Source organism: Lates calcarifer, linkage group LG7_1 (assembly GCF_001640805.2).
Source record: "Lates calcarifer isolate ASB-BC8 linkage group LG7_1, TLL_Latcal_v3, whole genome shotgun sequence".
NCBI classification, from domain to species: Eukaryota; Metazoa; Chordata; class Actinopteri; family Centropomidae; genus Lates; species Lates calcarifer.
Genome location: NC_066839.1, coordinates 6,257,283 through 6,271,240, shown reverse-complemented (window position 1 = coordinate 6,271,240; position 13,958 = coordinate 6,257,283). Strand labels below are relative to the sequence as shown.

Sequence of the window (13,958 nt, the reverse complement as noted above, 5' to 3'; positions counted from 1 at the left end):
CCTGACCACATAGCTTAAAAACCTACTCTAGTGTAAGGGGAGAATTGTTACATAATAGGACATAAAAGTGCATTTATGCCCTCAGTCTTACTGCAGACACCTGCCAGCAACACTACAAACCAGAAAAACCTGAAAAAAGTCATGTTTGACTACTCTACACCAGCACATCCAGTCCTGGAAACCTTTCTTGCTGCAGCTGTGTCAACATTAAAGAGGGAGACTCATCATTAAATTCACTGTAACCTATTCTTCTTTTTAAACATACTTCAGGAAATGTGCTTATCATTTTAGCAGCTAAAAAAAACCACAAAGAGCATGTTAAAGGATAAAATAGTTTATTTTATAGTCTCATAGTAAAGGTAGGCCTCAACTTGCAAGACAATTGTTGGCAGTATGTACAACATACTTGTAATTTCCATGGAATGGAATCGGACAAAGACCTATTACACTAATTATATCCTCCTAAATGGAAATAAAATGGAAACAATATACATACACACACGTTTCCTAGACACGCAAAATGCTTCCTTTTTTCCTTTGGGGGGCGGGGGTTCAGCAACATTGATTTTTACTGTGTAAAGCACAAACACATTGACAGGGACTTATTTCATTTCCTTGTACTGCAAAAGACAGGAGCTACCTTTTTGACATTCAATACCTATTTCATACCCTTAAGGAAAACTACGAGTGACAAATTGGCATTTTCCCATGACTTGTGAGATTACTACAAAAATGCATAACATATTTTTGAACTTGAAAACATCCAATTATGCTCTTTTTTTTTTAATAATATAAAAAACGAGATGCCTAACGTATTCAGCCACCTAAAGTCATTCACTACTTCAAGCTAAAGGACAAAATACGATACAAGTTTAGGAATATTCTCCTTCAAAACATCAATTTCAACAAAGGAGTCATCTTTCTTTTTTCTTTTTTTTAATCTTGTGTTAACAAACGTGTCAGGCAGAAAACATCTGCAATCCAGTGGGCCTGAGGTGGGTATCACTTTAACATTTGCTTCAAAGCGTCTTCACATTCTTAAGTGGAAAAAGTAAGATACAAATGTTTTTTTTTAATATTTTTTAAAAAGGTAAACTCTTGTCCAGGACCATTTATCTAGGTGTGTGTGTGTGTAAATTCATACAGGTTTTTATCAAGAATAACAAAATAAACAAAACAAAAGAACAAAAAATATATAATATAGCAGTGCTTGGAGGAGTACGCTTGGCGCACCCTCCCAATCCCCCCAAAACAACCCGGGCAGGAGGAGGGGCTTTGTTGAGGGTACAAAAAAAGCATCAAGTCCTTAAGTAGCCAAGCTGCCTCTTTTTGGGTTTTGGATTGTTGACGTTGCTGGGGGGGGGGATACCAATGACACAGAACCAGAGAAAAGAGAGAGAGAGGGATCGGGGAACGGGGGGGAAAAAACCTGAAGCTCTCTAGATGTACTGAAGCGGTCGTCTTCCACCCTGCTGACTTCCTCCCTCCTGTCTGTGGAGATCGGGTGGAGAGAGACGATTGTGATGGCGGTGTGAGGTGGCTTTGAGGGGGTCATGAGTCTCCAGTGCGAGCCCACCCAGAGATGGAGGAGAGAGAATGAGGACGACGGCGAGGGAGGCCGGCGGTGGGTGTTGTTGGCATGAGGGGGGAGGGTTCGATGAGCCTCGAGAGCTTTGAAGGCTGCATGTTTCCTCTCACCCTCCCTTGTGCTCCGCCACCTCGACCTTGGCCAGGTTTGTAGCTGCTCGGCTCTCTAGCTGGCCTCCACGCGCAGCTTCTTCCTGTTTGGCGGCTCCTCGGCCTCTGACTCAGAGCTGGAGTCAGAGCCTCCGTCAAACGCCGACACCGCGCTGCCTTTGGGGTTGGTGTACAGGCTGCTGTCGGAGGATGAGTAGCTGGCCTGGAGCTGGGCGGAGCCCTTCACCTTCTCCAGAGCGCGGACTGAGTGAACAGACACAGGAAACATGAATGGAGGAAGAGACACAACAGGATTTCAAAATGATACAGTCAGAGAAAAAAAGTAGGACAGGGACACATTACATGACAGTTGTTACAGAGCCATGTCAAACCAGACCAATTACAAACAGTCCTGACAGTGCTGACCTTTGAAGAAATGCAGATAACCAGAGAATTCAAAATGGATGGAGCCATGATATTAGCTGTGTCACACCATCCACTTCTATACAACCCTGCTCAGCTGGGTGGGAAGCAACACCAGTAAAGATTTCTTCTCCTCACCCACATATAACAACGCTTGTTTTCCTCACAAAGAAGGTTTACATCAAAAGATTAAACTTTAAACTTGATAAATCTTGGTCTTAGTATTTTTTAATTGCACTCCAGGGCCATGAAATAAATATTTTCCTACCAACATTTGCACTGAAGAAAACATGTCTGCCACATGTTTCTGTGGCTGAAATTAATTATTAAAACATTTAACGGTGGAAAAAAGAAGCAAGTGAAAATCTGTTTATCTGCCAAATAGCCTGTTTCAGTAGTACATATCAATTTGGACAGAAAACTTCAGGAACTTGTTTTAATCTTTTAGAGTTACTGACAAAAGAAACTGAACAACAGAGGCGAGTGCTGCAGAGACTAACTGGCAGTGGGGGCGGGCCATCAACTCTTATCTGTTGTTTGATTGGGACAATGTGTTCTCAGATCATTCATCCGCGTTCTCCTCTACCTATCTATCTACAACATGCAATCAAAACAAACATGATGGTGGAGCACTTTTCTCACCCTCTCCTCTTTCACTCAATGCTCATTAGCTGCTGCAGGTCAATTTTGATTTGCTGAAGAGAGGAAAATGAATTCTGCCTCAAACTAGCAGTTTCTGATTTTGAATTTAAATTCTCAGAACAAAATACTCATGTAAAGTATCCCCCTGTCTGAGGGAGAAGGGCAGCAGTGTTGTTACCTTGCTGCTCCAGCAGTGCGTTCTGCCTCTTCAGGTCGTCGATGTCCTGCTGGTGCGTGTGATTTTTTCGCCTCATGTACTGGATGTACTCTGTGGCTTTGTCTAGGATTTGAGCTCGAGACGCCTGTTTGGTAGACTGCTGTTAGTGACACATGCAAAAATTGAAGCAATGACGCAAGTATACAGAGTCCTTATCACATTTCTAACACAAAAAAAAATTCATGCTCATGTCATTATGCTACACAGACTGACACACTGCAGCCTCAAATGACTGCAGGAGACTACAAGGAAATCTAGGACAACGCTGCGTTTCTACACAGCTTGCCTCCTCTTAACCTCCCAAAATCCTCTAGCATTTCAGTCTGACATCCTTGGGCTAGGTCATAACCCTGACACAGTACTGTCAGAGTGCTTGCCTCGATTACAGCAAACAAGAGTACTGCTGCAGCCCTCGTCAGAGGACTGCAAATCAGCTCCATAATGTTCAAGGACACACACACATTATTTTCGTGATTGACACAGCTTTGCTATTATGTGTCTTTAGTGTCAATAATCTATTTGACATGGCCAATCACTGTCTTACAATCAAGCAGATAAATTAGCAGAAAGTTTTGCACACACTAGGGCTGGGTAATTTTTCAATACTAGTACCAATACTTACCAAATTTATGTACTGATTTCAAAACTGCTGTGTTTTATTGCAGAGGGGTCTCTGCCTCCAAAACAAAATTGCATAAACACAGTGCTATTTTACAAAACAAAACATTAACCTATGCAGAAAAATAGCAGTGGGCTATCACAATTTATCTGCCAACTATTCTCTTTGGTAACTGGTTTAGCCTTTAAGAGGGTCAGAAAGATAATGATTAGGTGTTTTGCCTAAACAACATCCAAAAATCCTGAAGCTATTCCATTTAATATAATAGAATACTAATAAAATCAGAACATATTTGCATTTGAGAGGTTGATCTTGCGAATTTATGTCATTTTCTCTTTAAATATTTAAACTCAAGTCAATCCTCAACCTTCATGCCAATTAATCCCCACTGACCGACTAGTTCTTTCAGCTTTAGTTATTTTATTTAATGAGTTTGACTATTCCTTAGATGAGGCAGGACCTATGTGGCTTACCATGTCTGCTAAATAATTTCCTTGTTGATACTTTACTTTGAGAAACAACTGTATTACTTTACATAACCCTACATTTAATTATCTAAACAAAAACTGGCAAAATTTAGATTCAAATCAGACACTAAGTAATCTAAGAAAAAATAAACTTGAGCATGAATCTGACCAGACATTAAATGGCAGGTCTTTTGGTACCTGACAGTCTTTGATTCTTGCACTTCAGTGTGTATTGAGTTTTCATACCCAGCCCTAATGTTCATTGCCTCTGCTTCCTCTCACAAGAAACAATTCAAAACAGAGCTATAACAGCAGTATGATCATGGGAGAGAGGCCGGGGGGGGTGGGTGGGGGAGTTCGAGGACTGAGGCAGCTGTAACCCAACACTTCATACAAATTGTCAGCAAACATCCATCACAGCATCTCATAGGCCCCCGCCCTTCACGCTGTGTGTGAGTCTTAAAACTGGTCTTTTAGGGGAAAATAAAACACTGTGTGCCCAGTTACTGAACCCACTCCAAATGCTCTCAATGTCATGGATGTCAAAACAGGAAGAGAGCAACAAAATTTCCTCATAATAACTTCCTGACGCTGGTCCAAGTATTTAGACTGCATCACTGTTTTGCTGCTGCCAATCTGCACTCTTCCACCATCTGCCCTCCTCCCAGTCCCTTCAACTATTTCCCTCCACTGACGCACATTAAGCAAATGAAGACATCTGCATCTCTGACTATTCACAAGAAATCATCAAAGCTACCTCATGGTAGAAATGCTCTCATTTCTTAACATTCATCACAGTAAATTTCACATTAAGCACATTATATATTATATATATAATATATATATTATTATACAACAAACACATGATAAAATACAAAGTACAAAATGATATTACATGACTGTGATCATTATAAAAGGACTTACACTTTGAGCTTTACCAACCTTTTCTCCCTGCAGGGCGGGCACCGAGTCCCGAAGGCTGTGAAAGCTGTCTTTGATGTGGTCCCTACGCTTGCGCTCCAGCGCATTGTGGTGTGCCCGTTTGTCTGCCTGCAATGAGAAGAGTCACAAGGCCTTCAGCCTGGCAGCAGAGCAGCGTGGGTAGAGGGGACGGTGGGCGTTCCAGCCGTCCGTGGTCAAACCTACACAAACCGCTCTGCTGCCAAGTCCCGCTCTGCCTTTAAAACAATGACAACACCGTCACTGTGCTTTTAATTCTATGTAGTAATTATCATTTAGACCAAAAATATATACATTCAAATTTATTTCTATCTATTTCTATAGGTGAACAACGGCGACTCGTTAGCATCTGATTTTTAGTAAGAGACAAGATGACATTAACCAGCTAAAGATTATTTTCATCATCGACTAATCTGCCAATCTTTTCCAATTAATTTCTTTATCTATAATAAAATACTGAAAAATTCCCATCACAACTTCCTACAGCTCAATGTGACAACTTCCAACTTGTCCAAAAAACACCTTAAAAAGCAAAGATTTTCAGTTTGCAAGCATGTACAGAGAAATGCAAATCCTGATGAAAAAAATACTAATTAATTTCCTGTCAATCAATGAATCAACTGATTATTCCAGCTACACATGACATACTGCTTATAAGCTTATGCTTATTGTTATTATTCGTGGTTGCAGAGCATCACAGCAGCTGCAATATCAACTAAACCTCAACAAAAGAAATGTAACTAATGTGCATTAAAAGCTGTTAAGATAAATCCTGTGTTTGTTGAAGTAGACATCAGGTCTTAACATATTATCATTGGTTCCTGTAGCAGTTAAAAACCAGTAACTGACATGCCAGAGCCCAGTTTGGATACAATTATTTGGCACAGACCCGATGAGGTCAGTGTGTCAACTCAAACAACCAAGATGGAACGAACTATCCCTACATATGAAAGTTATAAGACCAGGCAAATCCTTACATTTGTGAAGCTACAACTAGAAAATATTCTGTATATTTACTGAGGAAGCCAGAGAGCACTCAAAGCATGTATCTCTACCAAGACAGCACAATCAGGCTAAATGTAAATTATCACAGAAAACCTCAAAACCTCACATTTTTACAGTACAAATAGTGATAAGACAACCATGGAATAAAAATGAACTTTTTTCTCATTCAGGTTAAGTGCAATAGTTCATATTAGAAAATTATCTGTCAGTTCAGAGCCAGACTAAAAACTAATCATACATTCTTTGGCATAAATGTCTGAGGGATACCTGCTGAGACTCAAAGAGAACTGAAAATTAACCACATTGCTGGACATAAAGACAGATAATCAATAATCTCAAGTGACACTGATTAATTTTCTGCCAACTGACTGACTGTCACCACTACAGTCAACCACTGGATAGCCTCCAGGAGTCTCATGGTAAAAAGGTCAACAAACTGTAAGAAAAACTACTTTCACATTCAGTTCTCATCACTGGTAGCTTCTGCATTATGGTGCCATTTAACCGTGACCAGGTCAAAGTCAAGACACTCAGAAGAGATGAGAGGTGGGCGGGGGAGAGCAGCAGATCCTGACTGAGGATTATATCGACTGAATTAAACAGCATGATGACCAACAAACAGCCTTGTATTTATGAAAGTATTACGGGATATTTGCTTTTTGTAGCTTAAGATTCAGGGTTTATGAGCAGAAAAATGCGGCTCAATGATGTGTAGAAGTGTTGTTTTCTGTACTGAACATCTGTCTTCTCTAGTATGCCCTGTGCTTTCTACATTACAGAGCTCTAATCATATGATCTACCCCAACACAGGGCCAGATTCATGGTTAATTTCAGGCTGCTGCACTGAATCAAACTCCATACTTTCCACGTCCTCTGTAAAGTTATTAAAATAACTTAATCCTCATTTTCTATATCCACAATTGACATATAGAGGCTCATGCAACTGCATCCATCTAACAGGCTGCAAATTTCAACCACACATTTGCATTCTAATTAGACTGTAAAGGCATAAGATGGCTGCCATGATCACATGACCACAGCCAGGCAGGAGATCAGTTTGCTGCCTGTAGTTGGACCTGTTTTTAGGCCAAACCGTTGCAGCCTCCAATCACATCTGATTCTGGACTAATCCACGCAGTCGTTAGGCTGAGACATTAAGTCTGACGCCCAATCAGATCCAGTGCAGCTCGTCTGATCATCTCGCTTCATACACCTCCAACAATCCAAAGGCCTGATCTAAATATTAGCAACAAAACAGCAGGGTGATGCAAGCCGACACGACTTTGCTTCAAGCCGATGGGAGGCAAAAGCAGACGTCAGGTGACCTGGTATCATCTGACTCATTTTGTCCACAGATCAAAAACCAAACTAGCCACAAGTGAGACAGCACACAGGTTAAAACAAGCTTTCAATGTGTCATATGTTCGGTGGGAGGGACAACGTGTGAAGTGTGACTCAAATGCCACTCTTTATAATATCTAGAAGAAAAACATCCTGCTGTGATGACTGATTTAATGCAAGAAACAAAGAAGCAACCAAATCTTGGAATGTTAACTATCACCCAAGAAGTCACGCAAATGAAACTCAAACTGTAGTAATAACCACTGTTTACAATTCACTGCATGTTACCAACAATGCCTATGTTGTGATTAGCCTGGCTGGCATGGTGACAGCTGCTCTCGCAGCCTGTTGCACAAAAGCCACAAACCATCCAGGAGACACAAATCCACCAGGACCGACTGATGTATCACACAAACAGCCACAGAGAGGCGTGACTCCACTCCCTACATTAACCCTGGCATAAACAAAACATGTGACTGGTATTGAAGGCATGTGCAATTACAAGTCTGGCAGCCATTTTCATATGCACGGTCTCTGCGGACAGGGAAGATGTTAAGAAATGTACACATGGCTGATTTCCTCACCCAACAGGTGTGGAGAGACAATTACAGCCTTCAATACATTTCAGACTTTGTTTCTGTTGTGGAGTTAATCAATTTCATTAGATGCATTTACCATAAAACATCTGCATTTTCAAGGTGTGTGTACAAAAACTGGGAACACGCAGTACTCACAAAACAGAAGTGTATGAGCATCAGCTTAAAAGTAAGACGCATTTATTTTCATCATTAATCATTGAAAGTTAATTAAGATCCAAGGACAGACTCTCTGGAGCTGCTCCATATACAATTAATAGGAACTTATAGACATTAAGTGCCCTGGGTGATTTAAATAAACACTTGGCTTTTTGCTAATTTGCCATTTCCAACAATCTTGCTACACTCCAGTGAAAATAAGCTTGCTCTCGTTAACATTCTTCTACTTAGTGAAGTAATGTAATTACAGGGTCTGCTGCAGTTGAGGTGGGTCACCTCATCTGAAATAACCACCACCTCCAATAACGAATGTGAAGAATGTGTACATTCATGACATAAAATCATAAAATCAAACAGAGCTACGTATTTTTTGGGTGTGGCTGTTGCATCAGCCGTCATTTACGAACAAAACTGATGGCAAAAACTGTACTGTACTGGATACTTGACTTGAAGGTAGTGTTCAGACTGGTTTCCAGTGTCTACCATATTACTTTTTAGATTCTGATTCATCTTAATTATGCAATTGCAAGATCATTTAGATTTTTTGTTTTTTGTTCTTTCTACATATAACTTTTTAGCACAATATTAATATGTATCTGATATAGTGGATTTTCTGTAAAAATAAAAAAAAAATAAAAACTGAAAAACTGGTAAATAAACACACAATAATCATGTCAAAATCAAGTATTGCCATGAGGCTTTCCTTCTTATTGATTTACAACACTACCACCAATGTTCCAACACACCCTCAGAAATTGAACTCATAAATACAGCAGCATAAATGGTACAGCAAAATCATTGACTGGTCACTCAATGTTTTATCCTAATGCCCAACCCTACTTTCTAAAATTCTGTACATTTCCAAACTTACCCATTACTAGAAATGTAAGTATTTTACATAGATTCCAGACTGATGTAGCAAAACTGTACTGCTTGTGAATTGTATGAGCATCTCATTTATACTAAGAACAAACTGAATTATGTCGATATAAATCATGAGAGTCAATGACCTGTGATGGTTCACTGATATCAAACTGCCTTTATAAATACTGCATATTGTACTCAGACATGTGGTGGTGCCTTCCTAGTTAAATACTATCTGAGTTGTTACGCACATCAGGCACCACGAAAAACAGGTGTCCAATTACTAAGTCCACCCATAATCAGTTCATCATAAAACCGATACCTATTGCCACTGGCTGCCTAAGAGGGCATGCCAGCTGAGCTGCTCCCTCCATTCTATTCATACCTGACCATGACACATTACATAACTGCTCCAGGTGCTGAGTGGAAGAGCTGGTAGCTGCCGCTTCTCGGCCACTGATGGTCGTCTCACATTCTCTGCATGAAAGCCTACACTTCTGTCAGGCTGGTGGAGGACATGGAAAACCTTCTTGCACTAATAACGGTGGAAATACCAATAAACCAGATGCTCCCACAGGCCAATGAAACCACTGTTGCAAAAATAAAATATAAGGTGTAAAATAAGCAGCATGTCCTTTCCAACTGAGAAGCTATATTCAAAAAGAACTCAAACTCACTACTCACAAACTTTTAGCATTACTTAAACTACCAAGTCATTCCTTAGATAATTCTTCAAATAGTTAAAAAAAAAACATCTATAACAACTTCTCAGAGTACATGGCAACATATTCATACATCTTGTTTTGTCTGACTACATATTTACGATGATATAAAACAGAGAGAAGCAGCAAACTCTCACAGTTCAGAATCTAAACCTGTGGATTTTCACCTGCTTTGCTTAAAAAAACTAACCAGTGGTTATGAAAATGGTTGCAGATAAAGCGTTTTTGTCAAACAACTTATGGTTTTACTGCTATATTTAGGCCTAACATAACACAATGCATATTGTATGTTGAGTCCTTGGTGCTCAGTGCCAATTTCACTTTGAGACAAGACAGTCTCTTATCTCACCAACTCATACATATCTACAGACAACAGACCCACTATCTGTTTAGAAACCTATTCAATGTCTGGCATGCTGTACTCACCATCAGTGTCAAAAAAAACTAAAATATTTATTCCTTATTTGAATGAGAGGTGTGGAACTTAAAGGCCACGGTTTTTATTCTGACTTACATTATCAACAGTGTCTTAACAAGCTGTAGCCAGTGAAAGTTTAACCTGGCTGCTGCTGATTTCACCAGCTGTAATGACTACTGTTGGTAGTAAATTTACTCAGCTGAAGCTAATTAACGTTAATTCTGTGAGCTGCCAAAACCACATAAGAGAAATCTTGGCTGCTGCCTGGTTTATGGGCTCTCTGTAGTCTCTCTCTGTGGGCAAGGATGGTTTTGTGGAAAAAGAAACAGCACTCATCATTTTTGGTGCACAAATCGATAGGCTGTGACTTTTTGCTACTTTCTAAAAAACCAACAGTCTTTTTCTACATAAACAGTACGAGGTGAGCTAAGTAGTTGTTGAGTGTAAATGACAGCCAATGAACAGCTGGTAATATGCAGCTGTTTTTCATAAATTCAGTATTTGAGTGATGTCAAATACACGATTAATGTAATATATTAATTAATTGGGGCAAAAGTGGTGATTTTTTTCTATAGAAAACTACATGTGTTTACTCAGAAGTTGACGTTTCCACATTTAACTGGTCTGATTTTATTAAAACAAGTTTGTGACTATCATTGGTGTAATCTCCCTTAATGCAAACCACAAATAAAGGGCTGTAGTTTAATTTACAGAAAGTAAATGCAATTTAAAATACCAATATTAGCCATACTTTCATATGTGCAGATTTTAAAAGCCAAATTCATTCAGTATAAGACGTGCAGACATGGAGCAGCTGTCTGACTCTAAGGGGCACAAACAGCTCTCAGGACATACATATTTATGCTTATAGCTTCTGTGATCAAATTAAATGACGCTTCCTGAACTGAAATCAGGTTTGAGTCTCTCATGTGACCCTGGAATTAAGCTGAAGACTGCTTAGAAGCAAAAGGTCTGAGGTCTGTTGGAGGGCACCAGGATTAAAGCTATTTTTTATCTTCATATCACTAATGTAAATTCTACAACTCTACAATTTAACTCTAGTTCCCTAAACGTTTTTCTGACATTTAATTTCTGAACTGGCGGTAAAACGTCGAGTTGTGCAGGCTGTGCATTAACCAAGTCGTGCAGGGTGTTTTTCTCGCCGGTATGCGATGCAGCTATACGTCATTCATCTTAGGCTGCCAGCCCTTTAGTGGCCTGTAGAGAGAAGATGGCTCTAATCACTGGCTGCAACACAGGAAAACATCCCGCAGCACCCCTTCCTGACACGAACGCTTGTCCGAGATGCAGGCGCGGCCACCGCTCCTCTGAACACATGCAACAGCCTCTGTACCGTTTCCTCTGCATCCTCACTGTGGATTCGGTAACATAATGTAAACGGTCCCTCTTTTACTGAGATGACCTAGATGTGTAATTTGCAAATCATGAGCGGAATCCCCGCGGTGTGAAGTGCAACGCCGGGGGGGCGACGACTCGGGGCGACTAACCGGCTGCCACCTCGCACAAAAAAGGCTTTTTATTAATCGGGAAAATTAATAAACATGCAACAAATAAGCCTTTGTAGCGGGAATAAAGCTTTGGTCTAAATATAGATGTCGTGTCACCGTCTCCCTATGGCCGCGTACACACAGGATGGGGGATACCCTGCAATGCACTACTAACGTTGATGCCGAGGAACAATCGCTGCACGATTAGAAATGCATGAATAACTAATTCAATGCTGTAGAAAATGACGGAAAGTTGCCGTGCACTAAAATTAATTTGATATATAAATGTAGGCAGAAAGCAGGCACTTTCATTCTCTTTGAAGTAACATCAACCTCCACAGTGCATTCTTACCAATCTATTAAAATATACAAAAAATGATAAAAGCAGATTGTGATGGATAAATTAACTTTGTAAAAACAGTGAGACATTTTTTTCGACACTGGACAAATCCCCCCAGCATTACGCACCACAGAGTGATATCTCGGTGATTCTTCCTGCAAAGAAACAGAACAAAAAGTACAATTGTAGCCATAACTGTTCAGCAAATCTTACTGTTTCGCTGAGGTCACTAGAAAGTAAAATAATTTAGCTGATTAATAATACTCTGAAGCAAGAAAGGCTAGTATTTTTATTAATCAACTAGAATCCCAACAAAAATACAGAAGAGCAAAGCTAGCCAGCCTACGAGTAGCTAACGCTAGCTCAGCAGCTAGTTCAGCTAAATCGCCAGCTAGCAAAATAACATCCATAAAAAGCGAAAAGTGGCAATACTCACGTCACTGTCGACTTCGATATCATCGTTATCACTCATTCTTCGATAAAATAGTCTAGTTTAAAGGGACGGGAGGCTAAAAAAACAACATGAAGCGGTTTAGCACCGAGCGGCGCTCCAACAGTCAGACTGCTAACAGCTCACGTTCTGTTTGGACAGAACCGAGGTGGACTCTACGGTCTCCACGTGACTACACTCCACACAGAAGCCTACCGCTGCGCAGCACGCATGCGCCACATTGCTGGGGCATGTGGGAATTGTAGTTGCTAAGAAAGCTTTTCTGTGTGTTATTTAAGAAACATAACATTCGAAAGAATTTTAAATAAGACACAGACAAAAAGAGACATTTGCTAAGCGATGACTTGAGCAAACGTTAGCAAGTGGCTTTAATGTTGTTCAAACTGTAAGCAATTTGTATTTTTAAACTACAGCATCCATGAGCCGTTGAGCTCACTTGTGACGTCATAGCATCGTTTCTCATTCAGAAGCATCACGGGAATTGTAGTTTGAGTCGCTAGTTGTATGTCAGAGCAGCTAAATAGGGCCATGGCTGAGACACGTGGATTTTAAGAATACACTCAAGAAACACAAACTCAATACACACACTCAGGTCCAGTTACACCACCTCACAAATATGCACCAATCAGGAGATTCCCTACTCTAACCACGTTAAATGCAGCCCTATTTATTTGTTTTTATTTTGTTCTTCCCGTCTTTGTTGATTTTTTTTCTCTTATTCACGCATAGTCTGGAAAATATGACGGTACTGCTGTAATAGCAACTGTAGAGCTGAAATGAGTCAGTAAATCAACTGATCAGAAAATTTATCTGCCTCTCATGATTAATACCTAATTGATTAGTCATTTTAAAGCTAAAATAGCAAGAAAATGTGAATATTTTGAGATTTTCTTAGTCTTTGATTATAGTACCCTGGTTATCTTTGAAAGGTTTGGTTAGACAAAATGATATTTTAATGGATATTTATCACAGTTTTTCAACATTTCATAGACTGGATGACTAGTTGTTTGAAAAAAGAAAATAATGGTATGATATTAAAATATAATGTAAATAATCATTAGTTGTAGGCATAAGTGTCTGACATATTGCTATTATGATGCAAAACGCAGTAACCAGTTTTCATAACACATACCTATTTGATATCCTAATGTTGGAATAAATAAATAAATAAAACTATGTTATGGTGTGGGGGCTGGTCACAGGACAAATTGCAAATAATCTGCCCTGATGCTTCCCTTTTCACAAAATTGTGCTGTAGATAAGGAGCTTACACTGTGGATTATTTGGCGCTGTGGACAGTAGATCAGTCAGTGTGTAAAAAACAAGCTGGGAGCAGCCTCATCCATTCTCCCAGCAGGTCAAGAGGCCACAGCAGCTGTAGGCGACACCCTGCCCTCCATCACCCTCCCAGCGGAAACAGGGCTCCAGACCTGCACTGACCTTCATCCTAACCATCTCTTTCTCTACCTTTAAGCTGATCTGGATCATCCCCCCATTCTGTCTTAGCCTCTGTTTCCAGTCCTCTCTCCTGATTTTACCCCTCATCTAC

At 40.0% G+C, this 13,958-nt stretch overlaps 1 protein-coding gene across 10 annotated transcripts; it reads right to left on the bottom strand.

The window, feature by feature from the left end:
* Positions 1 to 318: 318 nt before the first annotated feature.
* On the bottom strand, positions 319 to 12,572 carry max (myc associated factor X). 10 transcript variants are annotated; one of them, XM_018682566.2, is made up of 5 exons: positions 12,395 to 12,572; positions 12,087 to 12,113; positions 4,970 to 5,095; positions 2,921 to 3,059; positions 319 to 1,941 (listed from the first exon to the last, which is right to left on the bottom strand). In XM_018682566.2, the coding sequence occupies exons 1-5, from the start codon at positions 12,428 to 12,430 to the stop codon at positions 1,754 to 1,756; spliced, it is 516 nt and encodes a 171-aa protein (XP_018538082.1). In that variant the 5' UTR covers positions 12,431 to 12,572; the 3' UTR covers positions 319 to 1,753. The 10 variants fall into 10 exon arrangements, with proteins under 10 accessions (XP_018538082.1, XP_018538083.1, XP_018538084.1 ...); XM_018682567.2 differs by having other exon boundaries at positions 2,921 to 3,056; XM_018682568.2 differs by having other exon boundaries at positions 2,921 to 3,044.
* Positions 12,573 to 13,958: the final 1,386 nt, after the last annotated feature.

What these genes read in the sequence shown, in the direction of transcription:
- max (XM_018682566.2), bottom strand. Translation starts at nt 12,430, where the DNA reads ATGAGTGATAACGATGATATCGAAGTCGACAGTGAC. An exon ending in ATATCGAAGTCGACAGTGAC is followed by an intron (nt 12,114 to 12,394) that starts GTGAGTATTGCC and finishes GTTTCTTTGCAG; the next exon opens with GAAGAATCACCGAGATATCA. An exon ending in CACCGAGATATCACTCTGTG is followed by an intron (nt 5,096 to 12,086) that starts GTGCGTAATGCT and finishes TTCTCATTGCAG; the next exon opens with GCAGACAAACGGGCACACCA.